Source organism: Quercus lobata, chromosome 8 (assembly GCF_001633185.2).
Source record: "Quercus lobata isolate SW786 chromosome 8, ValleyOak3.0 Primary Assembly, whole genome shotgun sequence".
In the NCBI taxonomy this organism is placed as follows: domain Eukaryota; kingdom Viridiplantae; phylum Streptophyta; class Magnoliopsida; order Fagales; family Fagaceae; genus Quercus; species Quercus lobata.
Genome location: NC_044911.1, coordinates 32,650,828 through 32,678,429, shown reverse-complemented (window position 1 = coordinate 32,678,429; position 27,602 = coordinate 32,650,828). Strand labels below are relative to the sequence as shown.

The 27,602-nt window shown below is 35.7% G+C and overlaps 1 protein-coding gene across 1 annotated transcript; it reads left to right on the top strand.

Moving 5' to 3' along the window:
• Positions 1–12,432: 12,432 nt before the first annotated feature.
• Positions 12,433–26,942, top strand: LOC115955945 (DNA repair protein RAD16). The gene is made up of 16 exons (XM_031074364.1): positions 12,433–12,717; positions 13,060–13,164; positions 13,429–14,660; positions 15,719–15,841; positions 15,927–16,000; positions 16,834–16,897; positions 17,013–17,159; positions 17,267–17,352; positions 17,615–17,684; positions 18,214–18,339; positions 24,166–24,396; positions 25,340–25,444; positions 25,527–25,679; positions 26,259–26,347; positions 26,439–26,519; positions 26,606–26,942. The coding sequence occupies exons 1-16, from the start codon at positions 12,672–12,674 to the stop codon at positions 26,676–26,678; spliced, it is 2,805 nt and encodes a 934-aa protein (XP_030930224.1). The 5' UTR covers positions 12,433–12,671; the 3' UTR covers positions 26,679–26,942.
• Positions 26,943–27,602: the final 660 nt, after the last annotated feature.

Sequence of the window (27,602 nt, the reverse complement as noted above, 5' to 3'; positions counted from 1 at the left end):
ATACTTAATATCAAATTCTGACAAAAGCAAAACTCATTTAGTAATCTTTCCATCTTGCACAGGTTTTTCCATTAAGTACTTCAAAGGATCCATTCTTATAATCAACAAAACTTTGTAAGCAAGCATATAATGTCTAAGTTTACAGGTTGCCCATACAAGTGCTACACATGTCTTCTCAAATGGTGAATACTTCTCTTCATAAGGCAACATCTTCTTGCTGATGTAGTATATTGTATTCTCCTTTCTAGTCTCCTCTAGTTTTTGAGCAAGTAGAGCCCCCATTGTTGTATCTGTAGTGGTGAGATATAACAACAATGGCTTTTCGGGTACTGGTGGGACAAGTATCGGTGGCTTCATCAGATAGTTCTTGATCTTCTCAAAGGCTTCTTGGCATTGTTCATTCCACACTGTTGGGACCTCCTTCTTGAGCAGTCGAAAGATTGGTTCACTTGTCATAGTGAGTTGGGCTATGAACCTGCTAATGTATTGTATCCTCCCCAGAAATCCTCGGATCTCCTTTTCAGTTCTTGGAGGCTTCATCTCTACAATTACCTTGATTTTCTTAGGATCAACTTCCATTCCCCTCTGGCTTACCATAAACCCTAGCAATCTTCTGGATGTGACTCCGAAAGTACACTTCTTTGGATTCAATCGTGGCTTGTAGAACTGGATTCTTTCAAATTACTTCCTCAAAGTTGGCATGTGCCCTTCACGGTCTTTGAACTTCACTGTCATATCATCAACATAAACCTCTACTTTTTTGTGGATCAAATCATGCAACAAAGTGGTGGCTGCTCGTTGGTAAGTAGCACCAGCATTTTTAAGGCCAAATGGCATGGCCTTATAACAATATGTCCCCCAAGGTGTAATCAAGGAGGTCTTCTCCATATCTTCTGGAGCCATTTTAATTTGATTGTATCCTAAAAATCCATCCATAAATGATAACAAAGCATGACTTGCTGTGTTGTCAACCAAGACATCAATGTGAGGCAATGGAAAGTCATCTTTCGGGCTCGCCTTATTTAGATCTTGAAAATCTACACACATTCTGACCTTTCCATCCTTCTTTGGCACCAAAACCACATTACCTAACCATTCTGGATAGTTAACCACCCTCAGGAATCCTGCATTGTACTATTTCTCAACTTCTTCCTTGATCTTGAGAGTCCACTCTAGCTTCGTCCTCCTCAACTTTTGCTTAACTAGCTTCATGGTTGGATCTGTTGGAATGCAGTGCTGTACTATATCTGTATCAATCCCAGGCATGTCTTCATATGACCAAGCAAAGACCTCCTTGAACTCTGTCAGTAGTGCCACTAATGCATCCTTCTCTGAAGTGGTCAGGGTATTGCCCACTTGGATCATTTTGGGCTCATCATCAGTTCCCAGGTTAATGGGTTGAGTTTCTTCTTTTATGGGTTCTAGGTATCTATGTTTTAATTCCTTATTATTAAGAGTTTCTTTACCAATTTCAAAAATAAAAACATTCAAAGCCAGCAAATAAGCAGAATCAGAAGTCATATTAAAAGGGAAAGAGTTTTTAACAAACTCTACAAACTCCACAGACTTAACTGGAAAACTATCACAAACAGATTCAACAGGAATAGAAACACTAGCAGAAATAGACTCAATAGGAACGGAAATAATGTTCTTGGTAGGAGTGACTAGCTCGGCAGTTTTGATCTTCTTGGCAAAAGTGACTGACTTGACATTCTTGATCTTCTTCATGGAGTCCTCCATAAGGTGGGCGGCTCCCTCTCATGCCCAATTCTTCATCTCAGTCGTGGCTTTAACAATGGCAAGTGGCTCCTAGTAAGCTCCTTCTTCCCTCAACATCAGTACTGTGAGATCTACATCCATATAATTCGTGCCTTCATTATCAATCTCCATGTCTATGGGTTTGTCGGTCACAAAAGCATTCAAGCGCTCTATGCTATCCATCCATTCATTAAATAGGTCGTGCTTGCCTTTGTTACCTAAATTGGTGGGTTGAAGGATATGCTCTGACTTGTCTCCTTCTATCCTCTCATCATTATTTTCAGCATTCTCAAGTGTCATGATTCTGAGTAGGGCTGTCCAAATAAACCGCCCACCCGTCCAACCCGCCCCACCCACCTGGACCCGACCCGGAATCACCCGATCCGACGGCTCCGGTGGTCGGACTCGGGTCCCGATGCCGGCGGGTTGGGTGTCGGATCTCTTCCTCTAAAACTCGTGAAACCCGACCCGTCCGACGTCCATTAAAATCCGGCCATTTTTTCCAGATTCCGACCATTTTTTCCCCAGATTTCGACCATTTTTTCCTAGATTCAGACCATTTTTCCAGATTCCGGCCATTTTTTCAGATTTCGACCATTTTTTTTCCAAATTCCAGCAACTTTTTCACTTAAATTCGTCGATTTCTGGCACAATAAACATCGGATCTGGCCGAACCAATGATTTCTCATCACGATTTGGCAGAAATCTCGTCGCATCTGACGGGATGTCACCGAATCTTGGATGGATCTGGCAAGATCTCGCTCGATCTAGCGAGATCTCGCCACGTTTCGAAGGATTCCAGTGATAATCGGGTTCACCCGAAACCAACAACCACCCACCGGCAATCCGAACCGACGAATCCATTACTGCTATGGGTCGGTTGCGGGTTGAAAAACGACCACCTGATCTTGTACGGGTCGGTTGCGGGTTGGGCAAAAACCCGACTCGCCCGACCCATGGACAGCCCTAATTCTGAGACTATGGACCATCAACTTTTGGTCTAGAGCGGCCAACTTGGCATCTATGTCATTCTCCTTTTCAATATGTGAGGTTGGTGAACTTGGTTTTGAATCATAATATGACCCCAATTTTGGAACCTCTTTTCCATGCTTGTCATACCTAGGGCCAGACCTTGAATTGGCATTAGTAATATCACTCCAATCTGAAAGGTGCCTATAGGGATATTCATCATGATACATTTGATTGGCTTGTGCATTCTCCTCTCTTACATTCTCTAACACATTTATCAGCTTGTATTGATCACTATCAGTGGCACTCCACCTGTTGGTTTCGGCATCGTCTTCTATGTCTTTATCATAATAGTTCACATTACTATCATATTCCTAATAGAATAGGTCTGCATCTTCATTTTCTCTATCACTAGGGGGTTTACCCCAATCATTACCACTATACGGGCTATCATAACTTCTATTGCTGTTGTCATCACTATTAGTGTTGCTGTTATCATCATTAGGTCCACTATCATTGCTATTGCTGTCACTACTTCTATCACTCTTGTCATCACTTTCATCCTCATCATCACTAGAGGTTGCTCCCCCTTCCTCATCCCCATTATTGGCTCTTAGTTTATACGGGCTCTTCAATGTATGCTAGCAGGCCTCCCAATATTCCTCTTCTTCTATGTTGCAAATAGGATCTCCAAGGAGTGTAGTCATGGCATCAGGATCCATGTGATCAACCCAATCAGTAGGAACCCAGGTTGTGTCTTTGTCCTTTGGCTCTAGAACCTTGTTGTTGCAATCAAGTAGTATCTCAAATCTCGGTTCAGGGAATCCCCAATAATGTTGACTTTCTCTAGCTTTTATGAACTTCCTATTCAATGTAGGAGTATAGGGTTTTAAAGGTTTGGGAGAAGAAGGAAGTCCTTTTGCTTTGGCTTTGGCTCGAGCCTTCTTTCTCACTTCCATCTCTAACAAATCATCATCAGTGGGCTTACAGCCTAGCTCAAAAGGTGGTGTGGTAGTAGGAATCATCGGGACCTGAACAGTAGGTTTCTTCATAGTTCTCCCCAAATTCATCCTTAGAAGGTAGTTCATTCTCCTCATCATTGCTACCACATTGTTGTTACCATAAGGAGCAAAGTCCATCAGGATCTTCTCCACTTCTTGTTCTCTCCTTTCAAATCTAGGCCTCTCAATCTCAAAGCATCCATGGTTAACGGCTCTTTCTCAGAATCAATACCATAAATAGGCTTAGGCACAGTTAAAGTGTCCTCATATATGGTCACAATAGCCCCTTTATGTGGAAACCGAACCTTTTGATATAGAGAAGAAGGCACGGCTTTTGTGTCATGGATCCACTTGAAAATCCACCTTTTTGACCATCGGTCCTATGGTAAGTTCTAATGTTATGGTTCCCAAGACTTCTCTTCTACTGTTGTCGTATGCCCTCACATGTTAATTAGTAGGCACAAAGTCTTCAATGCTTAAACCTAGGCAGCTTGTAATCTTTAAAGGACACACGTTTAATGCACTACCATCATCAACCAAAACCATTGGTATTCTCTTCCCTTTGGCATCTACAGTGATATGCAATGGGTCATTGTGGTGCTTACCCTTCTTGGTCAGATCCTTGTTAGAATAGGAAATAGTGAGTTCTCTATTTATGGACCCAATCATAGCATTCAGATCGACCCAATCATAGGAGGTTGTGGTTGTAGGGACATGGATTTGGTTGAGAAGGTTTACTAGGTTTTGTCGGTGTTTGTATGAGGCCATGAGTAAACCCCATAAGGATATGTTGGCTTGGGTCTTCTATAGTTGCTTAAGGACTTCATCTTCTTCAGCAAGTGTTTGTTGGGTGGACCTGTTCAAGGCTTCCACTGGGTTGTTGGCCTCCAAATATGGGGGTTTGAAGTGTGATGTGGGCAATTTTTGTCAGGTCATTAGGATCAGTGTCTTGGGGTTTGAAGTTTCTTCCCCCTATTTGTGGGTGTTTGGCTATTTACTTGAGGTTTGAAGTGTCTCCCCCCATTTGTGGGTGTTGAGTTGGATTGGGGTTCGAAGTGTTTCCCCCCATTTGTGGGTATTTAGTTGTTTACTTAGGGTTTGAAGTGTCTCCCCCCATATGTGGGTATTCGGTTGTTCTTGGGTTCTGGTATCTCTTCATTTCATATATCATACCCTGTGGTGGTAGTAGATGTCCTATCCATTAATTCTTCCCATGTCATCATGAAACATTCGAGTAGGTCATAGATTAAGTCAGATGGGTCTTCCTTGTTTTCTTTTTCGGTCATCAAGCAATTAATCTTTGGTCCTTTCCCGAAATTGTGATTGGGCAAGGGGTTATTAGTGATGTTAGGCCTTGTAGGCGACGCAATCACCTTGTTATCTATTAGGTCCTGAATCGCATGATAAAGGGTAAAACAACGGTCAGTATGATGACAAAGGCCTTGGTGGTAAGCATACCTCTTATTCAAATCAAACCTTGAGGGCAAAGGGTTTGGAATTGGTCTTGGGTCTAAGAGTTTCAATAACCCTTTTGCTTTTAGCTTGTCATACACTTGGCTCATGGGCATGTACAACTCATGGAATTCCCTCTTAGCTTTGGGTACTTGTGGTACTTGCACAGGTGCAATGGGTGCAATCAATTAATAAGGATCATTTTTATGGAAGTTGGAAATTTCTACAGCCTTAAAATTAGATCCTACATTATTTTTAAACCTTGGTTGGTCATCAATCTTTATAGTTCCATCATTTATTGCATCCTCAATTTGGGTTCCAGCAGCAATCAAAGCTTTAAAATTAGGAAAGTATTGTGCAAAAAAAATATTTGTGGTATACAAGTAATAAATTCTTTACAACCATGGCTAACTATTCCTCCTCACTCGGCCTACTCATCATCTGTGCTGCCTTAGCTTTCCACTTGGTAATGAAAGTAGAGAAGGATTCTTTCAGTTCTTGCTTGGTGGTCTCGAGGTCTCTCCTTGTGATGTCCACTTCTATATTGTACTTGTATTGCTTGTGAAACTCTTGGCAGATGTCCTCCCAATTTCTTACCCTTGCATCATCTAGATTGAGGAACCACCTAAGAGCGACTCTGGTCAGTGTGTTTTGGAACATTTGAGCAAGTACTTCTTCGGTCGTGCCTAAGGGCTGCATAGCCCTCATATACATCTTTACATGGGACTTCAGGCAACCGGTCCCATCAAACTTGTCCAAGGTTGGCATTTTGAACTTGGGAGGCAGCCTTACGTTAGGGAAGAGTGAGAGGGAATCATAGTCCATAAGGTCCTCCATCTTACGGGCTCTTCTAATCATCTCCTCCATTTTATTCATCCTCTCGTTGATCTTCCTCTCACTCTCTATAGCCGAAGGATCATGATCAGTCTTGTCTTCCTCTTGATTACTCTTCAAATTTTGAAGCTGTTGCATCATACAATTAATGTCTTCCCTCAGTTGAATCTGACTAGCTACCATGGTGTTGAGTAGCTCTTGGGTGTTCATAGGTTCCTCTGTGTTTAGGTGTTCTCCCTCTTCCGCCATATTGCTAGAAGCTTCAAATTTCTTGTGGCTTAAACTGTCTTGGAGGTCAAAGATGGGGTTGTGATGTTGCAATAATGGAGTTTCTTCTATGCTTGAAGGCTTCAGTATTGTGATGGGAGTGACAAGCTTGGAACTGGAGCTACTGGCTTGAGTGTCAGGCTTAGGTTCTCTTTGTAGCCTTCCTTCAGATCTTGACCAAATTCTCCCCTAATGACAGGCTTGTTCGGGTTAATCAAAGCTAAGACCCTATCCACATTCATCAATCAACCAAAACAAACACACATAACATGCAATGGAATGCAATTTTAACTGGGACCGACGTAAGGGTAGGTTCTAAGTCATTACATTGTAAGGTGGGTTTGTTGTTTCATTGTTTCTCATAACTAGGACGTTACACCTCCCAACTTGTAATGTAATGAATATTGTGTTGGTCTGAATGACATGGTTTGTCCCTTATAGTCAACAGGAAATGATCCAGTGACTTTAGGCTATGAGTTGGTGAGTTCGCCACTGGGTACCTGAATCTAATGAAGACTAGTGATCCATGGTTACTACCACCACAAGTTGTTGAAAAGGGTTGCATACATATTTGTTTGGATGACACACACTATGACAGTTAGGGAAAGATTTTACTAAACAATACAAACAACAATATACCATACCTTAAAATATTATACAACATCTCATCAACCATAAATAAACAAACAAACAACAATATCATGCAAGACCATGCAAAATAGGGGTACACATTTGGTCACTTAAGTCTAATACGAAGTTTAGCCCTCGACATCCCCAACGGAGTCGCCACTGTGAGAGACCAGGAAAATTGGGCCTCTTAAAAAAGAGATATTTTTGGAGTGCTTTTTAGGGCACCTATCTTTTTGGGTAAGTGGTGTGGAGTCACCACTTATTTTTTATACAAAAAATAAGAAAAGCTAAATAAACTTTACATAGTTGAATCGTTTCATCTTATTGATTGAATAAAAAATTACATAATTGAAAATTTGAAAATTACATGGCTTTGAGTCATAGTTACAAATTACCAAATAATTACATGGTTTTTTGTCCTAGTTACATTCTACCCAAAATAAAAGAAAATACAAGGTTTAGATCTACTTATCCAAAGACATAAATTCGGAGGCTAGGTTACAGAATAGGAAGGTGTTAGGCACCCATTCCACCCAGACAGAGTCTGGTCTTCTGGACTCTTATGACCTATGTAACCTTTTTATGCATGCTATGAATGATATGTTGAACATGTGAAGCAAATTAAATCATACAAATTTATTTATGAATGTATTCTCTTTTTTATTAAAAAATTCAAATATGTTGTTGTAAGTAAAAAAAAATGATTTCAATTTGTAAAAAAATCAAATCTGTTTTTATTATGTAAAAAAAAAGTGGTTTTTGGAGAGAAAATTCAGATATTTTTTTTTATTTAATTAAAACAAAGTCTTTTGGTTTATTAAAAAATTCATATCTGTTTTTTTAAGAACTTTTAGAAAAAATGGTTTTTGATTTGTAAAAGGTCAGATCTGTTTTGTGATGATACAAAAAAAAATGATTTTTTGAAGAAAGGAAAATCAAATTGGTTTTTATATGTTCAAAAATATGGAAAAAATTATTTTTATTTTTTTTTTTATTTTGAAAATACTGACGTGGCTTTTTTTAATTCAGAAAATGCTAACGTGGCATTAAAAAAATGTAAAATAAAATATTTTATTATTTTATAAGCCACGTCAACATATAACATGCCAACAGTGCGCTCTATTTGCCACGTCTGATTTTTCTGTTATTGGGTTGATGACATGGACTAAAATAGAATTGATTTTCTGGAACCAGGGACTGACCTAGGAGAAAAATCAATTTAGGGACCAAATCGAGAATCGGCCCAAAATGTAGGGACCAAAAGTGCATTTACACCAATAAAAAAAATTCTTAAGCCGATTCTAACTAGTCTAAGTGAACACCCACACACATCTGACAACACGCAAGACATCCAAAAAAAAAAAAGGTTTAGAAAAAAAAAAAAACCTTAACTTTCTAAATGAATGTTTATTTGGAGTTCCTTAAAAAAAAAAAAAAAAAAAAAAAAAACAGTTTATACTTTTGCCCCCCCTAACTCCAAGTCCTGACTCCGTCTCTGGATTGACTCGAGTAAAGGAATGGATCAACTATACTCACATTGATATTATTGAACTTACTAATATTTTTCTCAAATTTCCTAGACATCTCGTGGTAAGGGCTTAAAATTATTGTACTCTTTTGAATAAGAAGTTGCAAGAATGAATGTCAATGCAATTAGTTGCTTCGATTAAATTTCAATTCATATTGTTTCCTTAGTGCATGTTTGGGAAGCATGTTTTGCGCGTTTTCCAGCGGTGCTTTTTTTAAGTGGGTCCCGTGACCCGTGCATTGTTCACGGGACCCGTAAGTACTTTTTTTAGTAAAAACAATTTTAAAATTGGGTTCCATGGCACTATTTACACATTTAAAAATTATTTTGCTACAGTGTCTTCAGTTTTCAATTTTTAGCAATAAGATGTATCCAAATAGACTCTTAGTTCATAATATTTAACCGCCGGTTAACTTAGTCAAAGTTGAGTAAACAAAAGATATTTTGTTCATTTTGTCTCTAGACCATCAAAATTAGACAATCCAGCATTCAATCGAGACAAATTAGGTTAAATATGACATTTTCATGATCCCAATGTGAGAATATAGATTTTTGGGATTTGCACGTAAATCCAAGACAAACAAAATGCAGTACACAAGCTTTAAAATTCTATTAGAATCAACCTTCAAAGCTTCAAAGGGCTTTAAGAATTTCAAGTTTTGAACCTTTGAAGCTCTTTCAAATCAACCTCCAAAGCCCTAAAGAACTTTTACAAACTTTTACATCAAAATCTTCGAATACAAAGAATATTCGTTGAATATTCATTCGAATCATTTTTCAAAGTCTCAAAGTTCTACTAAAATCAAGATCCAAGACCTCCAAAAACTCCAAATTCTTTAATCCATCAAAGCATAATTTGATTTAAGTTCTAAAGCTCCGAATAACTTTCACCATAAATCTTCGAAGACAAAGAACACATGAAGAGCATTCAAAGAATACACGAAGTATGAGAAGTCTTTAACAAGGTAGAGTCATTGATTCATCGTAATTCCGTCGCAAATACATTTCAATCCATCTTCTAATCAAAGTTAAGGATATTTTGTGTTTGAATCAATGCTACACAATCACGATTCTTGAATTGAAGATTTTTCCAAAGAGATCAAATCAAATTATTATTATTTTGTAATAGAATAAAAATACAAAGAATTGTATCAACTCATTCGTTAATACAAAATTAAATTTTTAAATCATTTTCAATTGTTTGATTTTTCAAACTTGAAATTTTGTGTTTACACCTGGGTTTGATTGATTGTTACACATGAGTTGGGTTATGAATTTCTCAATATTCCTTGCTGGGTTAAGTTGAAAAACCCCTCCAACTTGACATAATCCGAATTATGCACACCCTTAGTTATTAACTCATAGAAGATCGATTTAGACTGGGTGAAATGGATGCCTAGTCCTTTCCCATTTTCAAAATCTATCCTTTGAACTTAGAACATTGATCATAGACTAGTGCTTATCCATGTAAATAGCATGGGATTAAAATTAAGATTAAACTTGCTTTACTTTCTAAAGGAGGGAGGTAAATCATATTTAATCCAAAAGTGCCATTTATTTTTTCTTGGTAAATATGAGATTAAAGCATGTATACTTGTACTTTTAATATATTTTGTAGATAAACATTTTCCAAAAATCCAATTGCCAAATATTTACGTTATTTTTCAAATGTTGAGTCTTAGCTGTGTATTCAAAATAAGGTACAATCTTAGGATGAGTGTTGTCAATGCCCAACTCATTCTCTGCATGTAACTCAGTTTTCGAGTTAGTGTATTTAGTTTTAGAAATTTTTTTTTCTATTTTAAATTATGAACCCTTATTTTATTTTAAAAAAAAACTTATGAACCGTTAAGTTTTCTTTAGTTAATTTAGGAAATAAAATGAATTAGACTTAGGTGACCAAAAATCACAACTTAGACTTTTTGTGGTTGGTAGCAACTCTTTAAAATGAATAAATATAAATTAAAAGATTAACTAATGCACGCAATTCCCATGTGAGTTTCTCCCTACTTAGCTCTACTTTTTTTTAATGTTCATAAATTTGGATTGTTTTAAATTTAATAAATAAAAAATCGTTGCTACACCCATCTTCAAGTCCATTAAACCCACCAACCGGTGCCAAATGGATGATAAACATTATAAAAAGTTTTTTTTTTTTTTTTTTTTTTTTTTTTTTTCACTAGTAAAACGAAAACAGAAGGACCAACAAAAATTGAGATAAAATAAATAAGGACAAAATTAAGGTTTTTTTCGTTTGGTTTCTCATATTTTTTGGTATCTTATTTATTGATGTGTGACAAAAAGATAGAAGTTACTTTTTAACAAAAAAAAAAAAAGAAGAAGTTAATTTTATTGTTTTCATAGGAAAATGTGATGTAACAATGTTTTTTTTTTGGGAAGAAGTTAGACCCAAAAAAAAAAAAAGACACCTTTGAAAAATGATAAAAGTTACATTTTTTTTTTTTGTATTTTTTTTAAAGCTATATTTATTGTTTTTAAAGGAAAAAGTAAGAGAAAAATGTTTTTTTTTTTTGGGAAGAAATTAGACAAAGAGCAAAATGGACATCTTGGAATAAGTATTACATACGTTACCTATGAGGCACCTTAGAAACCCCATAAATCAATAGTATGGTAGATGGAACTTTAAAATCTTCAAATTTACGATATCTTTCAAGACCATTAAATCCATTATTGGGTGCCAAAGGGAAAAACATTACTAACTTTTTAATGGTAGTTTTGTTTAGTAAAAATAAAATAAAAGAATGGACAAAATTTTTTTGTATAGAATAAACAAAGACAATTAAGTTTTTATTTTTATTTTTTTATTCTTGTTTGGTATATCTTAGTTTTTGGTAGTTTATTTACTGAATATGAGATAAAAAAAAAATATGAGACAAAAATGCTCTTTTGGGTAGAAATTAGACAAAAAGCAACAAGGTCACCTTGAAAATACTATCACATCCATTATGGCATTACCTATGAGGCATTTTGGAAACCTCACAAATTGATAGTGTTATCGCTGGAATTTAGACCATCGAATTTACGATACCTTCTTTCATAGTAAAGCTAAAATAGAAAAAAGGAGCAAAAAAATACTGGGATAAAATAAACAAAGACAAACTTAAGGTTTTTTTTTTTTTTTTTAATTTTTTTTATTTGGTATTTGGTATTTTGTATCTTGTAGTTTGCGGTAACTTATTTACTTAATAAGAGATAAGAATTATCTTATTTTCAAAAAAGGCTAATTTTATTATTTTAGGGGAAAGCATGAGAGAAAAGCACTTTTTGAAAGAAGTCAAACAAAAAGCAAAGCAGTCGTCTTCAAAAAATCATTACATCTGTATACGAGGCATCTTGGAAACCTTATAAATTGATATTGTGATTGCTAAAATCGAGACTTTCAAATTTATAATACCTTCTTTCATAATAAAACTATAACAAAAAAAATGAGCAACATAAATTGGGATAAGTTAAACAAAGACAAATTAAGAGTTTTTTTTTTTTTTTGGTATCTCATAGTTTACAGGAGCTTATTTACTGAATATGAGAAAAAAGTATTGAAGTTGTCTTATTTTCAAAAATAAGAGACTAATTTATTGTTTTATGGGAAATTGTGAGACCAAAATGCATTTTTGGAAAGAAGTCAAACAAAAAGTAAAATGGTTATCTTAAAAAGATTATTACATTCGTTATTCGAAGTATCTTGGAAGTCTCACAAATTAAGACTATGATAGTTGAAACTTGAGAACTCCAAATTTTTTATATTCACTTTCAAGTCCATTAAACCCATTACTTAGTGTACCAAGGAGATAAACATCATAAAAAACATTTTAAAACAACAGTTCTTTAAAAAAAAAAAAAATCAAACGACGAATGGGTTGCACGCGGGAATCCCAACATACCCAAACCGCTGTACACACATGCCACAAATCACACCGTTTATAAATTTGAGATTCATTCAGGACCCACATAAGGACGGCCCAGATTCGTTCAAAAGCGGTACAACCCCTGAAATAAACACCACCGAGATAAAAAGCCGAATTTCGCAACCACTTATAAAAGGGGCTTTCCCGCCGATCTCTTCACGTACTCCAAAGTCCAAACGCCACTCTCTCTCTCTCTCTCTCTCTCTCTCTCTCTCACACTAGAAAGAAAGTAGAGAACCCCAAAAATTCTATCAGATTCTATATCAAAAAAATAAAAGAGAGAGAAAAATATTCTGAGAATAAGTAATGGAGCTTCGTTCTCGTAGGCAAATCTCTAACCCTCCTATCGATGGTAAACTCTCTCTCTCAAAACTTTTTTTTTTAATAATTTAAATTATCGAACATTTTTACCCTAAAAATCGGTAAAGTATTTGATTGATATAAACAATCTCTATCTTTCTTTCTTACTTTTTTTTTTAATCAGTATTTTTGTTTGGTTTTTCTTCGAATGAATCCTGTTTGGTTTCAAAAAAAAAAAGCGAAATTTAGTTTCTTTAAATTAAACGGTATAAAAAAAAAAGGTCAAACTTTTTTTTTTTAATTTAATTTTTAAGTTATGTATTAGTTAATTCTATGGTGTAATATTTATAGGTAATTCTAAACTGAGTAATGTGAATTTTGATGTGTAAATTAGAAGCAAGCAATGTGCAAGTTCAAGAGATTAGTGATGATAGCACTGACGAAGCGGGTTCTGACTCAACAGTCTATGTGCCCTCCGGTTCTGATCATAGTGATGAAGGTACGCTTTCTGATTTATGGGGTTGATTTGTGATTAGAAGTTAATGTTTTGTGGGGTTTTATTTATTAAAAAAATCAATTATAACTTATGTTTGAACTTTTGAAGATTTTGTGTATATGGGTTGGTGGAGTTTTAAGTGAAATTTGTAGTGAAGTGTTAATTTAAGGAGATGAATTTTTCTTATAAGAAATTGGGTCTGCGAAATGGAATGTTATTGTTTATTTTTTGGTGTTTTAGCATTGGCTTATATGCGATGATATATAGATGTAGATGAAGAGGACAGCGGTAGAGTGGAGTTTGATTTGAACGCCACACCAAAAGCTGCAGTTGAGGTTGATGATTGGGAAGATAATGGTTATGATTATGGTAAGCCTTCAACGAAAAGGAAGAAGGCTGGACAAGAGAAGAAAACAGTGGAGCATGGAGAGTCTAGTCGGGTAGCGGATGTGGATGCTCAGCAAGCAGCAGTTGAGATTGATTTTCTTGGGTTGGCCAAGAATGATAATAACAACATTATTATTTATAATTTTAATAATAATAATAATAATAATAATAATAATAGTAATAAAAAGAGGAAAAGAAAAGGAGGTCCAAAGCCAAGATTGTTGTGGAATGAATGGGAAGAAGAACATGAGAAATGGATTGATGAGAATATAACAAAAGATTTTGATTTGGAATGTCAGGATCAAGAGATAACTGAAACTGCTGAGGAACCATCCGAATTGATAATGCCTTTGTTAAGGTACCAAAAGGAGTGGTTGGCCTGGGCTTCAAAACAGGAGGAAAAGTCTGGAATTAGAGGGGGAATACTTGCTGATGAAATGGGAATGGGAAAAACCATTCAAGCAATTTCACTCGTCCTTGCCAGGCGGGAAATCCGAAGAACGACTGATGATGATACCTCAGTATTACCAGGTTCATCCAAAGGCTTGCCTGGAATTAAGGCCACCCTTGTAATTTGTCCTGTGGTTGCTGTAAAGCAGTGGGAGAGTGAGATTAAACGGTTTACTTCAGAGGGTTGTGCCAAGGTGCTTATTTATCATGGGGCCAATAGAGCGAAGCATTCTAAAGAGATTAGAAAATGTGATTTTGTTCTAACAACATACTCTGTTGTTGAGGCTGAGTTCAGAAAATACATGATGCCTCCCAAGACGAAGTGTCCTTACTGTGGCAAAGCATATTATGAAAGTAAGCTTACGATTCACCTGAAATATTTTTGTGGGCCTGATGCTGTTAGAACAGAGAAGCAGTCTAAGCAAGCAAGGAAGAAATGGAGCCCTGCAATGTCAAAGCAGAAAACAGAGTCTGCTGAAGATGTGATGGATGAAAGTGATGGCAAGAAAAGTAAGGGAGCTCGTCAGAAGGCATCAAAGCAGCACAATGAAGAAGACGACATGGGAATGGGAAGTAGATTTGGAAATGGAGGAGTTGACAGCTCTTCAAGAGGGAAATCACTTTTGCATGCTGTGAAGTGGGAGCGTGTAATTTTGGATGAGGTAAGTTGTCATATATTAGTTGTGGTAGGGGAATATCACTCCTCACTTTCTCATGAACTTGCTTGAGACCATTTTATGCCCTCTCTCCCCATCTGAACAAGCATCTGCATGCACACTCACATTCACTGTTGTCTAATGTGGATCAATTTTTGGATTTTTGTTCTTTATCTCAAACATTCTTAAAGTTTGAATTGCCTAGAATGTGACCGTTATACTTGTACGCTATATGGACATTTTGTTGTCAATTGCTAAAAGGCATTCATGTATCTGATGTATGTCTGACCCATTTTCATGATCCAGGTGATACTTGTAATCAGGGAATTGACACTTCACAGTTAAAAGTGTGATCACTGTTTTGATTCTGAAAATTTCAAATCAGATAATAACATACTAAACCTAGATAAAATATTTCCATGCTTGATGACCCCTTGGCGTTCTAACGCACAATCTTCCCTGTATGGAGTTTATAACAATGGACCATATTATTATTGGAGGGAATACAGTCCAAGTTTGTTTGATTTCATGATTGAAGCTATCAACCTTGGTTTTCCAGGTTTCTCATTACATGTAAGCATAACTGTTAAGTACCATGACCTGAACATGAATATGTGCATGGGAACACAACCATATATGATTGGAAAATTTGTACACGACCAGCTAGGATACGAAAATGGTTTCAAATATCTAAATCTTTAAAGTTCTTGTTGGCTGAAATAAATTCTTGGATTTCATCTCTGTTAATGTCTTGCACTTCTTATGAAGATTAATGTTTTTAATTGATATTTTATTTCTTATTGCCTCCAAATTGTTTACTATTTCTTATATCTCCATTCTGGTGCAGAATGTGGGCTTACTGCCAGTAGGCCGGTGTCTCTCATTTATTTTCTTGTTTTTGTGTTCTAACTTTATTGCTATCCATTTGTGTCTGTGGAGTGTGTCCCTCTGGTTACTAAAAAATGGATTGAAGCTTTAAGTCCTTACCAGGGTTTATACATTGCAGAATTAGTTTCACTAGTGTTCTTTCTAAAAATGTTTATGGTTCTCTTATTTGAAAATAGGCACATTATATAAAAGCTAGACATTGTAATACTGCAAAAGCCGTTCTTGCTTTGGATTCTTCATACAAATGGGCTTTAAGTGGCACTCCCCTTCAGAATCGTGTTGGAGAACTTTACTCTTTGGTAAGTTTAATGCATGTTATAAATATTTTCGATAATGATGCAACTGTTTCTATCAAACTTACTAGTTGCAATGCTGTTGGCACAGGTTCGCTTCCTGCAAATAACTCCATACTCTTATTATCTGTGCAAGGACTGTGATTGCAAAACACTTGATCACAGGTATGGTTTGAGATCCAATATTGTTCTTTACAGCAATCTGCAACTATGAAAAATTATGTACATTTGGCAGTGGTGTCTAGTTGATTGACTTGATCTACTAATATGACATAAAATTATTAGTGGGTCAATTGAGAATTTTTACTTTCATGCTTCTTTCTAGTTTACAAATTGAAGAAGTGGGTAATTACTATTATATTTGCCATGTTTCAACTATGAGCACACCTATCGTTTTCACTAGGTTATAGAAAATATTGTGTACCACAAACTTCTTACCATTGGGAAGTTCTTGGGAAATTTCTGGATTTTCTTCTCCTTTGTGCTCAAGAGGGTCTGTAGTTGCATAAATTTTGCTAAAATAAAAAGAGTTCAATTTAGATTTGAAGATGCAGAGGTGGAAAGAGAGAGATCAATAGTAAATAAACTCTTAGGCTTTTGGCTTTCAATGGGAAACAAAGAAGAGTCTGTGGGATCCAAAATCAAATTAATATATATATATATATATATATTAGTGATGATGTGGAAAATTGTGACTACTCAATGGCAAAAGTGGCAACATTAGAATTATAAATAATAAAAAAAAAAAATCAAAGACTTCCAGTATATATATACAAGTTTATGTTATGAAACATCTCTAGTTTGTTATGTGATAACAAGGTAATGTTGTCCAAAATCAGTAGCTGTTCAAACTATACTTTTAGTTTTCTTTTCCTGAGATTCATCTTATTCTTCATTCTGCATTCTTCATTCTGCACAATTATGCAATCGTATTTTGGATTACTTTTTCTTTGGTTTAATTGTTATTTACTTTTATTAACCCTCTTGGTTACCTGCAGCTCCTTAAAGGAATGTCAGAACTGTCATCATAGTTCTGTGAGACATTTTTGTTGGTGGAATAAAGTGAGTCCTGAAATATGTTTCTCTCATTTTCCTTTTGTTCTTTATTGTTCAAGGTATCTATTTTTCATAGAAATACTCTTTTCTTGCATATCATTTAATCCTTGTACCTTTTTAGTATGTTGCTACACCAATACAATCATATGGAAAGAGTGATGAGGGGCGACGAGCAATGATTTTGCTCAAACACAAAATTTTAAAGAACATAGTTCTAAGACGCACAAAAAAAGGCAGGGCTGCTGATCTGGCACTTCCTCCTAGAGTTGTAAGTTTTGTTTGTTTGTTTATTTATTTATTATTTGATATTATACTTTATGGCGCTAGGATTTTTGTCCATTATTCCTTTTTCAATTCCTCCCTAATTTTTTGTAGGTTTTATTGAGGCGGGATACCTTGGATATCAAAGAACAAGATTATTATGAATCATTGTACAATGACAGTCAGTCACAGTTTAATACGTATGTCACCTTCATTTTCTTTTACTTTGTGTTTCAGCTTTGAAATTCCACTTATTTATGTATAAGTTATCATTAACATGATTCGTGATTCGAATTAATTTTTGTTCTCTCTGAATCTTCCTTGCTTTATATTCCACATTATACCCATTCTGTGTTTATACTCATAATCATGCATGCACCTGGACACAACACAAAAAATTACTTCATCTGTTATATGAAATTATTTCAGCATGTTTGTATAAATTTGTTTTATTCTTTACAGATATGTTCAATCGGGAACTGTGATGAATAATTACGCTCACATTTTTGACCTCCTCACAAGGTTGCGGCAGGTGAATGATAATTTTTTAGAAAAAACCATTTTAGTAGTTTGTTACCATTTTAAAAGTGTATTAATTTCACTTATAAAAAAAAAAAGTATTAATTTTAGAGCTTTACTGTGTTGTTTTGTTAGTATACTTCCAGTGTACTTGCAGTTAATTTTTATTATCTATAAAAAAAAAAGTATGTATTCAATGGACAAATATATTAAGAAAGGACCATGCATTAATTATGTGTACCCTTGATTGAGAAACCTGACCCCTCCTCCCTATTTTGAGCTTCAGATTTTTTAATCAGAAAAAAGGAAAATAGCTCCTCATTATGATGGTATCGAGAATCTGTTGATGAGTTAGGCTTGACGGACCAAGTTTAGATTTCCACCCATCTATATTGTTCTCTTAGAGTGTAGTCTGCATATTGTTTTTTGATAAGTAGTCTGCGTATTATAGTCAGCAGCAGAAAATTAACATTTTAAAAGTAAAAACTATTAATGATGTGCTAGTGCTTTAATGCCTCTAATTTCATTGTGTAAAACTGCAGGCAGTTGATCATCCTTACCTTGTGGTATGTTCTAAAGCTGCTGCATTAAGAAGAGAAAACATGATTAGTAATGATAATAGTGAACAAGTGTGTGGCATCTGTCACGACCCAGCTGAAGATCCTGCTGTAAGTTCATCTTTTTGGGTTTTACTTTTTTATTTTTCTGGATATAGTTTCATCTTTATTTATCCCCACACCAAAGTTTGGAAATTTGGCATAAAAGTTTATTATAATCAACATTTTTTTTCTTTAATACTTTAAGTTGGTTCCTTTAAACCTGCCTCATAGCTAATGTTATGTTTTTGTTAGTGAAAAATAAGAAGAAAAAATGTGAAAAGGATGAGCTGTTTTCTATCTCAGCCCTCAGCCAATCCATGATATTGGTGAAGAATTTACAAATATGACAGAATATTCTGATGGTGATAGTTGACAAGGACATTGATGTAGGACAATTAGGGATTTTTTTAACGTTTAGTTGTGGTGGGTTTAGGGTTGGGAAAGAAGAAGAATTTAGAGAGAAGTTAGGACTGTTTGGGGGCTGTGTGAACGGTACTACATGAACAGTAACTTTAGAAAGAAAGAAGAGAAAATAAGGAGAAGAGAGAAGGAGAAAGAAACAAAAAATGCCAACATGCCTATTGCTCAAAACACTCAATTTTATTAATCAACTCATTCTACATTGAGCACAATATTTATATACAAAGACTCTTACTTGTAGTAGCAGAATTAGAATTCCCACTAGTACTAGGATTACTATTTAAACCTAAAAAATTAAATCAAAGCCCACATAAAGATCCATAATTAAGTAAGACTAATTAATAAAACCCATGGCCTATAACTATGGCCCATACCCAACAATTGTAAAATTACTAAAATACCCTTGACTCAAGACTAACCAAATAAAATATAAAAACTTAATTAACTGCCTTTGACACTTATTCTTGGGCTTTGCCTTAGCCTTAGGCTTCCAAAGAGAATATCCTTTCTTTAACCATGTTATCATTCCGCCATCAGACATCTCCCCAATGTTATCTTCTAAGGAATATTCTGATGGTGATAGTTGATAGGGACATCTCACCAATGGTGTCTTCTAAAAGAGTCTAGATTAGGATCACTCACTAGGAGCACCTCTCCAATGGTATCTTCTAGAAGGTATCGCATAAAGTTCTCTCTAATACTTCCCCCTAAGGTAGAGCATATATGTCAATATAAACCCAGCTTGGAACATATATTCTAATTGACTGCTACATAATGATTTTGTAAAGATATTATCAAGTTCGTATTCAATTCACAAATGGTGTAGCTATTTCTCCATTTAGTATACTATCTCATACGAAATGGTATTCCATTTCAAAGTGCTTGGTCCTTTCATGGAACACAAGAATGCAAGCAATGCGTATAGCGGCTTGGTTATCTTAGGGTAGTGGAATAGGAGTATGTGCTAAGAAGCCGAACTTCTAAAGAAATCTCACTGGAAGTATGTGCCATTGCTCTGTATTTTGCTTTTGCACTTGACCAGGAAACTAAATTGTGCATCTTAACGTTACAAGCTTTCCTCCCAAAAAGGTGCAATACCCAATTTTGGACCTTCTATCTGAAGGTGATCCTATCCAATCTTCATTAGTGAAGCCTTCCATCCTAAGATGACCATTCTTTCAAAACAATATACCTCATCCTGGATCTCTCTTTAGGTATCAAAGTATCCAGATAGTAGCGTCCCAATGTGATGGTCTTAGGGCTTTTAAGAACTTACTCATTGTACTAACTATGTATGAGATATTTGGCATTGTGTTAGAGAGATAATTGAGCTTCCCAAGTCCCAACCAATCAACGATATTGGCTAGGATTTGAAAATAAGTCAGCTTCATCTCTCAACCATGGCTTTTTTCATAAATGTTGGAGTGTTGTGGAAAATGATGTCATAGATTTTTTTGATTACTTTCATCTGTGTTTGAACAGTCTATGAATGCTTCTTTTCTCACTTTAATTCCTAAGAATTGTAATGCCGTTAACATTAAAGACTTTCGCCCTATTAGTTTGGTGGGTAGTGTGTACAAGTTGCTGTCCAAGGTGTTGGCTAACAGATTGAGGGTGGTTTTGGATAATCTCATCTTTGAGTCTCAAAATTCCTTTGTTGGCGGAAGGCAGATTCTAGATTCAGTGTTCATTGCAAATGAATGCTTGGATAGTAGGTTGAAGAGCCGGTTACTGGGTGTAGTTTCCAAGCTTGATATTGAAAAAGCATACAACCATGTGAGTTGGGATGCCTTGTTTTATTTGTTGGTCCGGATGGGTTTTGGGGTGAAATGGAGAGGGTGGATTAAGGCTCGTGTCACTTCTGTCCATTTTTCAGTCCTGGTAAATGGATCCCTTGAAGGTTTTTTTGGAGGCTCTCGTGGTTTGAGACAAGGTGTTCCATTATCCCCACTCTTGTTTCTTTTGATAATGGAGGTTTTAGGCAGAATTTTGAGGAAGATAGAGGAGAGTAATCTTATCTGGGGTTTTCATGTGGGAGCAGTGAATTCTGTCAGTGTGCTTATTTCCCATTTGTTGTTTGCTAATGATACTATCTTATTTTGTGATGCTTCTAGGGAACGACTGTTGTCCATAAGGTTGGCTTTGTCTTGTTTCCAAGCTTTTACGGGGTTGAAGGTTAATGCTGGGAAAAGTGAGATTGTCCCTATTGGGGAGGTGAATAATCTAGAAGTTCTGGCCAATATTCTTCATTGTAGAGTGGGCAGTTTGCCTATGAAATATTTGGGGATGCCGTTGGGAACTTTGTTTAAGATAGCTTCGATTTGGAATCCTATTTTGAAGAAAATGGAGAAGAAATTATCAGGGTGGAAGTGTCTCTATTTATCTAAGGATGTTAGGCTCACGTTATTGAAAAGTACTCTCTCAAGTCTCCCAACATATTTTTTTTATCTCTTTTTACTATTCCTAAAGCTACCCATCTTTGGCGAAGGGTTATCTCCACAAAATATGATTAAGGGGGGTGGAGTACTAAAGCATGTAGGAGAGCTCATGGATGTGGTCTTTGGCGAAGCATTCATGAAGGGTGGGAGGGCTTTTCTAAGCATTTGTCATTTGTAGTAGGTGAAGGTACTCGTATCCGGTTTTGGCATGATAGGTGGATTGGTGATAATACCCTAAAATCTCTCTATCCTGACCTCTACTTGTGTTCAGCTAACAATGATGCTTGTATTTTTGAGGTGTTATGGCTTTCGGAGGAGGGTACTGTTAGAGTTTGGGATTTAATGTTTTATAGAGAATTTGAAGACTAGGAGCTAGTTGCATCTTATTCTCTCCTTGAGTTTATCCAATCTCATATTCCTCGGGGTGAAAGGAGTGATACTCTTTGTTGGCGGCTCAAAGGAGATGGTAAGTTTGACACCCGGTCTTTCTGTCATGCGATTTAGGGAACTCAGGATTCTTTTATGCTTCAGGCTTTTGATATTCATTGGGTTATGCCATGTCCAATGGCAGGATTGTTATTTTGTTGGCATCAATGGCTTGGGAATAATACTTAAAATATCTGGAATTTGATTCTAGGTTGCTTGATATGGATTGCTTGGTTGGAACGAAATCGTCGTTCCTTTGAGGACACTGAGATGACTTTGGAAGAGTTAAAGGTTTTATGCCAACATAGTTTGTTTAAGTGGTTTTGTTGTTGGGGTTTTACTAATTGTTCCTCTCTCTCTGAGTTTATGTTTTCTCTTAGATTAGTTTCCAGACCTCTTCTCTGTTGTTTGATTTATCCTTTTCTTCTTGTTCATCATCATAAACAGTTTGTATTTTTACTTTCTATCTTCATTAATAAAATTTCTTTGATTACCTATCAAAAGAGTTTCTGATTTGGATCCATTGGAGTTTCAACCAAACAAGTAACTAGCAATCCAATCTCTTTGATTGTATCAAGTACGTACTTCCTTTGAGATAACTTGATGCCTTGCTTAGATCTTGCAACTATAATTCCCAAGAACTACCGAAGTTTGCCAAGATTTTCGATGTGAAAGTGTTTTTGTAAGGATTGTTTCAATCTGGTAATGCCATCAAAATCATCCCTGTAATTACTATGTCATCCACATAAACAAGTATATATCTAGCATCATTCTGCACGTGGAAAACTTAATGATTCATTTGACAATGGTGGAGACCAAAATATGAGAAAACCTTATAAAACTTTCCATGATCTTGCTGACTGCTTAAGACATTAGAATGCTTTCTTCAGCTTGCACACATTGTTCCGACACTACCCCTAAGAATTAAACTTAGGTGGCTACTTCATAGATACTTCCTCAACTGGATTCTAGTTAGCCCAATTGGTAAAGTCTCTGATAGTTGTATAAGAGATCTGGGGTTCAATTTCCGCCTACACCAAAAAACTGATTGATGTCTTGGTCTGATGATAGATAAAGAGTTATCATCAGGAGCGGACACTATAGGTTGAAACTCTCTCTCAAAAAAAAAAGTCTTCCATTTGTTTATTTCCAAAATGTGATTTGACCTCAAATTTCACTTATCAAAAAAAAAAAAAAAAAAAAAGACTTCCTCAAATAGGTCACCATAGTGAAATTCATTCTTGACATGGATAGAGGCTAGTCAAAATTCGCCGCAAGTGATATCTGGATTTGAACATAAGAGATCTTGCCATAGGAGATAATGTTTCATGATAGTCAATACCATAAGTTTAAGTATTGCCTCACACAACCAATTAAGCCTTAAAAGGATGGAACAATAGGGGCAAAAGTAGACAAATTAGCTATTCTTATTCAGGATAGGGAACAACTAAACACCACCAAGAACCAAATGTGGGTCTTCCATGTCAACTTCAACAACCAACACCGCTGGTGACTTAGAAACTTCTGATGACCACTGTACTAGCATAGACTTAGGCCATTGACGACCAATTAAACATGAAACTTGCAACCATTCACATGGGAACCACCATGATAGAGCTGGAAATGTCAGAATTGACTGAAAACTGCCGTGAACATCCACAATCCACCAGAAATCCCCACAAACAATGCCTACCAACCGTGAACAACATCCTGAAAATCATAGTGCAACAAACACAGCAGCTAATGACATAGTTTGCTGTTTGACTATCGGATTTTCACGGCAACGATCATGATGGTGATGATGGCAGCCATGCTCTCCGACATCTTCATACACCTCTCAACATCATTCAAACCAATTCAAACCAACAAATGAAAAGCATGAGTTATTTTCTATCTCAGCCCTTAGCCAGTATATTGGAGAAGGATTTAAAAATATGACAGAATATTCTGATGGTGACAGCTAGTATTTACACCTCACTAGGGAGACCACACCAATATCTTCTAGAGAAGCCTATAATTGTGACAGAGACCAGTGGTATCTTCTGGAAGGGTGTAACACTCTCTTTAACAGTTTCTAAAGCCTTTTAATATAGTTCTTGATAGATAATACATTGGATAAAATATATCCGATTAAGTTAATGCAAATGTATCTGGTTAAGTTAATAATGCAAATTGGCCTTTGTTGAATACGTGATTCACTAACTTGTCTATTAAGGAGTGAAGGATCACATTCATGGTTAGCTAATGGATATGATATTTAGATGCAAAGTTGCAATTGTCACAAAGGCTATGCAACTCAAATGAACGTGAATTTATGCTTTGACTTGGTCTTCTAGGGATTGGAAAGTGATTTTGCCTAAATGTGGTACCCTAGATGGAAGACATATCTTTTATTTTTTATTTTTCATTGATTTTGTATTATATTACCTTTAACAACTTCCTACTGGGAAGTAAATGACCAAGTTTACAAACATTTTGTATTTTTCTATTTAGTCTGGAAATAATGCACTCACTTTCTGGATACCCTGTGCTTAGCTATTTATAAGTAAATTCATTTTACACCAAGTCCTGGATTTGTTTTCCATCTAAAAGCTTTTGCTCATTGTTACAGGTCACCTCTTGTGAGCATGTTTTTTGTAAGGCTTGTTTGCTTAATTACTGTGCTTCATTTGGACAAGCCTCATGCCCTACATGTTCCAAATTACTTACTGTCGATTTGACTAAAAATGTGGACAATGAAGATCAGACTTCTAAAACTACCATTAAGGGTTTCAGATCCTCAAGTATTCTGAACAGAATTCAACTTGACGATTTTCAGACAAGCACAAAAATAGAGGCTTTGGTATGTGTCAATGAAACTGTTACATATGTTTTTTGGAACTTTTCCCTTCATATTGCAACCTTGATAATTCTTTAAAAAATCTCTAGCATAGCATGTGTGCCATTTCTTGCGATTTTACTTGACATGATTTCTCTAGCATGTAATGTCCCTATTTTTACATAAACATGAGAGAGAACTAATAAAGATCTTTGAAGGCAATCTTGAAAGTGAGTTTCTTTTTTGCACATTCTTCTGAATTAAGAAACCCTTTACACATATATTAATTTTCTTAAAAGAAACCTCTTCAACTTCCACAGCAGTAAAATTAATCTTAAAATCCATTTCAAATAGTGAAGTGCATGCCCCATGTGTGGGGGGGTGTTGAATGGATCAGTCATAAGATCAGGTTGATCTAGGAAGTTGGCAAATCAGACTTCAGAGTTAACTAAAACGTAATCAATGGAGCAGTGATAAAAATGATGAATTGACAGATCTGTTTCCTGCATTGCTATGGTCATAGAAAATTGTCTTCTTCTCTAGCACACGTCCCTTCCAAGAATTTAATAAAAAAGGGTGGTAAGGGAAAACTTGATGTCATTTTCTGGGCTAGGTAAATTTATAGTGTTCTGTTGGGTTGCTTCTATATTTTCTACTGTGTCCATATCTACAGCAATGGTTTATATATTTCCACATGGCCTTAACCATTTTTTGATGGTTTCGTGTTCATTTGATAATTCTGTTTTGCGGATGATATGGTTATATAAGAAAATTATCTTCCCTTCTCTAGCAAAAATCTCCTTAATAATTTTAAGTAATTGGATTTTAAGAAAAAAAAATTGATCTCAGTTTTTGGGTAAGGTAAATCTATAAATTTTGATACTTTGCCTGCATTTTCCTGTGGGTCCATAAATATTGCAATTGTTGTATTTTTCCACTTGCTGCTCACTGCTTTGAATGGTTCTAGAGGGAAGAAATTAGGTTCATGGTTGAAAGGGATGGTTCTGCAAAAGGAATTGTTTTCAGCCAGTTCACGTCATTCTTGGATCTCATAAATTATTCCCTCCACAAGGTAATATAAAATCTGCATTTCAGTCTTTTTTTCTCCCCACATTGTGAAAGGGTAGGAAAGTAATTTGCTGAACCTGTTGCAGTCTGGTATAAAGTGTGTTCAACTAGTTGGAAGCATGACCATGTCTGCAAGAGATGCCTCTATCAAGAGATTTACTGAGGACCCAGATTGCAGGATTTTCCTTATGAGCTTGAAAGCTGGTGGTGTCGCTCTGAATCTTGCAGTTGCATCACATGTAAGCAATTCATTTTCTTAGTCTTGTTTAATTGAATCTCTACTATTCTTTAGGCTTACATTTGCAGTAATAAAGCATGCATTTGTACCTGTTTTTCTTAAATTAAGTTTTTTTTTTTTAGTTGGCTTTTCAATAAAGAGAGAGGTGCAGTGTAAATTTCCTGAGGCTCCTTGTTAGTCAAGGGAACACTTATTTTATGAGGAACTCATGTTGAAGACTATCAGTTGATTTTTGTACTGGGAAAGTGGATCTCGTGGCATTTAAGAAGCTTGTCTTAGACAATACTTATCATGCTTTATCTATTAAATTTGTTCAGATTTTTCTACTGATGACTTTTCACCTGTATTTGCAAAATGAGGCAGGCCAGATACTTTTAATTATTATATATATAGGGTTTTAGTTTTTAATTTGATTTTCTTGTACCTCTTTGGCACACATTCCTCTTCTAACTTGGCTTATACCACAAAGATGATAGACGTATGCTCTAGCTTGTTCATTTATTGTGGACATCTAAATGTTAATTCCTTGCTAGTTTTATTATTAGTGTTGGTATGCTTCATGTGTCGTTCCTGTGTCTAGGTCTTTTTGATGGATCCTTGGTGGAACCCAGCTGTGGAGCGGCAAGCACAAGATAGAATCCATCGAATAGGGCAGTATAAACCAATCAGGTGCTGTTTTTTACTTGCTAGCTTGCCCAATTCTTATATAAGCTAGTTGCCCCTTTCTTTGAAGATTTTAACTTTGCCTTTACATTTACAGAATTGTGAGATTTGTTATTGAGAATACAATTGAAGAGAGGATTTTGAAGCTACAAGAAAAGAAGGAACTAGTGTTTGAAGGGTGTGTGATCTTTCTGCCATTTAGATTGTATTGTCCAAATGGTTTCCACATATTGGTACTGACCTCACCAATTTTGTCTCTTGCAGGACTATAGGTGGCTCTACAGAGGCCCTTGGAAAATTGACTGAGGAAGACTTGAGATTTCTTTTTGTCACCTGAGCAGGATAAAACATGTAAATGGGTGCTTTAGACCTCACCTTGCTAAACATCAGCTAATTCCTTTTAAAGGCTCCGTTTTAATTCATCTTACAATTTTACATATATTTTGCTGCCTTTGGCTTTAGCCTTTAGGAGATGAGCAGTGAACTGCTTTTGTATAAATTTTGGGTAATATCTGGTGACATTTCAATTAATACTCCTAATTTACAATTAAACAAGTTTTGTCTGCCCACCACCTCTAGTTTTAATGAAGAAGATTGTTAATCTTTTCCAAATTTCTGATAGATATTGTGATAATATTGGGGTAGAGTTTTCCTAAAGTATGAGACATCAAATTCAAGATTAGCAGAGTTGAAATTTATGACTCAGCATTATGTTAACTCTTGTATTGGCATTCTCCCCCTTCAACCACAAAATCTTCAGGCTGTTTTCATTTATACTGCCGGTGTATGTGAAATCCTCGCTGGTGTGACAAAAAGTCGATATAGTATGAACATTCTGTAGTAAAAGAACAGCATAATGAGAGAAACTAAATGCTGTGTTTGGAAGTCTGGAGGGAGGGAGAGGAGAGGAGAGGAGAATGATTACCTTATTTGGGTATTTTTAAAATTAACGGAGGGGAATAATTAATCTTTTCATAGTTTGTAATTTTGTTAATATGGTAAGGATAAATTTGATAATTCATTTGGTCAAGTGTTTCTATATTCTACTCTCCCTCTAAATCTCTCCAATTTGGGGAAATTAAAAATGAAGGATTAGAAATAGTTAGAACTCTTCCAAATCTCTTCTATTCCTCCCTTAAAAAACATTCTAACAAAGTAATTTAACTTTCTCTTTACATCAACTTAAAAAGACTACAAAATAATATGAACAAAATAATAATAAAAGACAACAATCAACAAACGTGTATTATAATCTAGAGAG

Coding starts and splice junctions, on each gene's coding strand:
- LOC115955945 (XM_031074364.1), top strand. CDS start 12,672: ATGGAGCTTCGTTCTCGTAGGCAAATCTCTAACCCTCCTATCGATG. Junction 14,661..15,718: donor AGCGTGTAATTTTGGATGAG/GTAAGTTGTCAT, acceptor ATTTGAAAATAG/GCACATTATATAAAAGCTAG. Junction 17,160..17,266: donor TGGCACTTCCTCCTAGAGTT/GTAAGTTTTGTT, acceptor AATTTTTTGTAG/GTTTTATTGAGGCGGGATAC.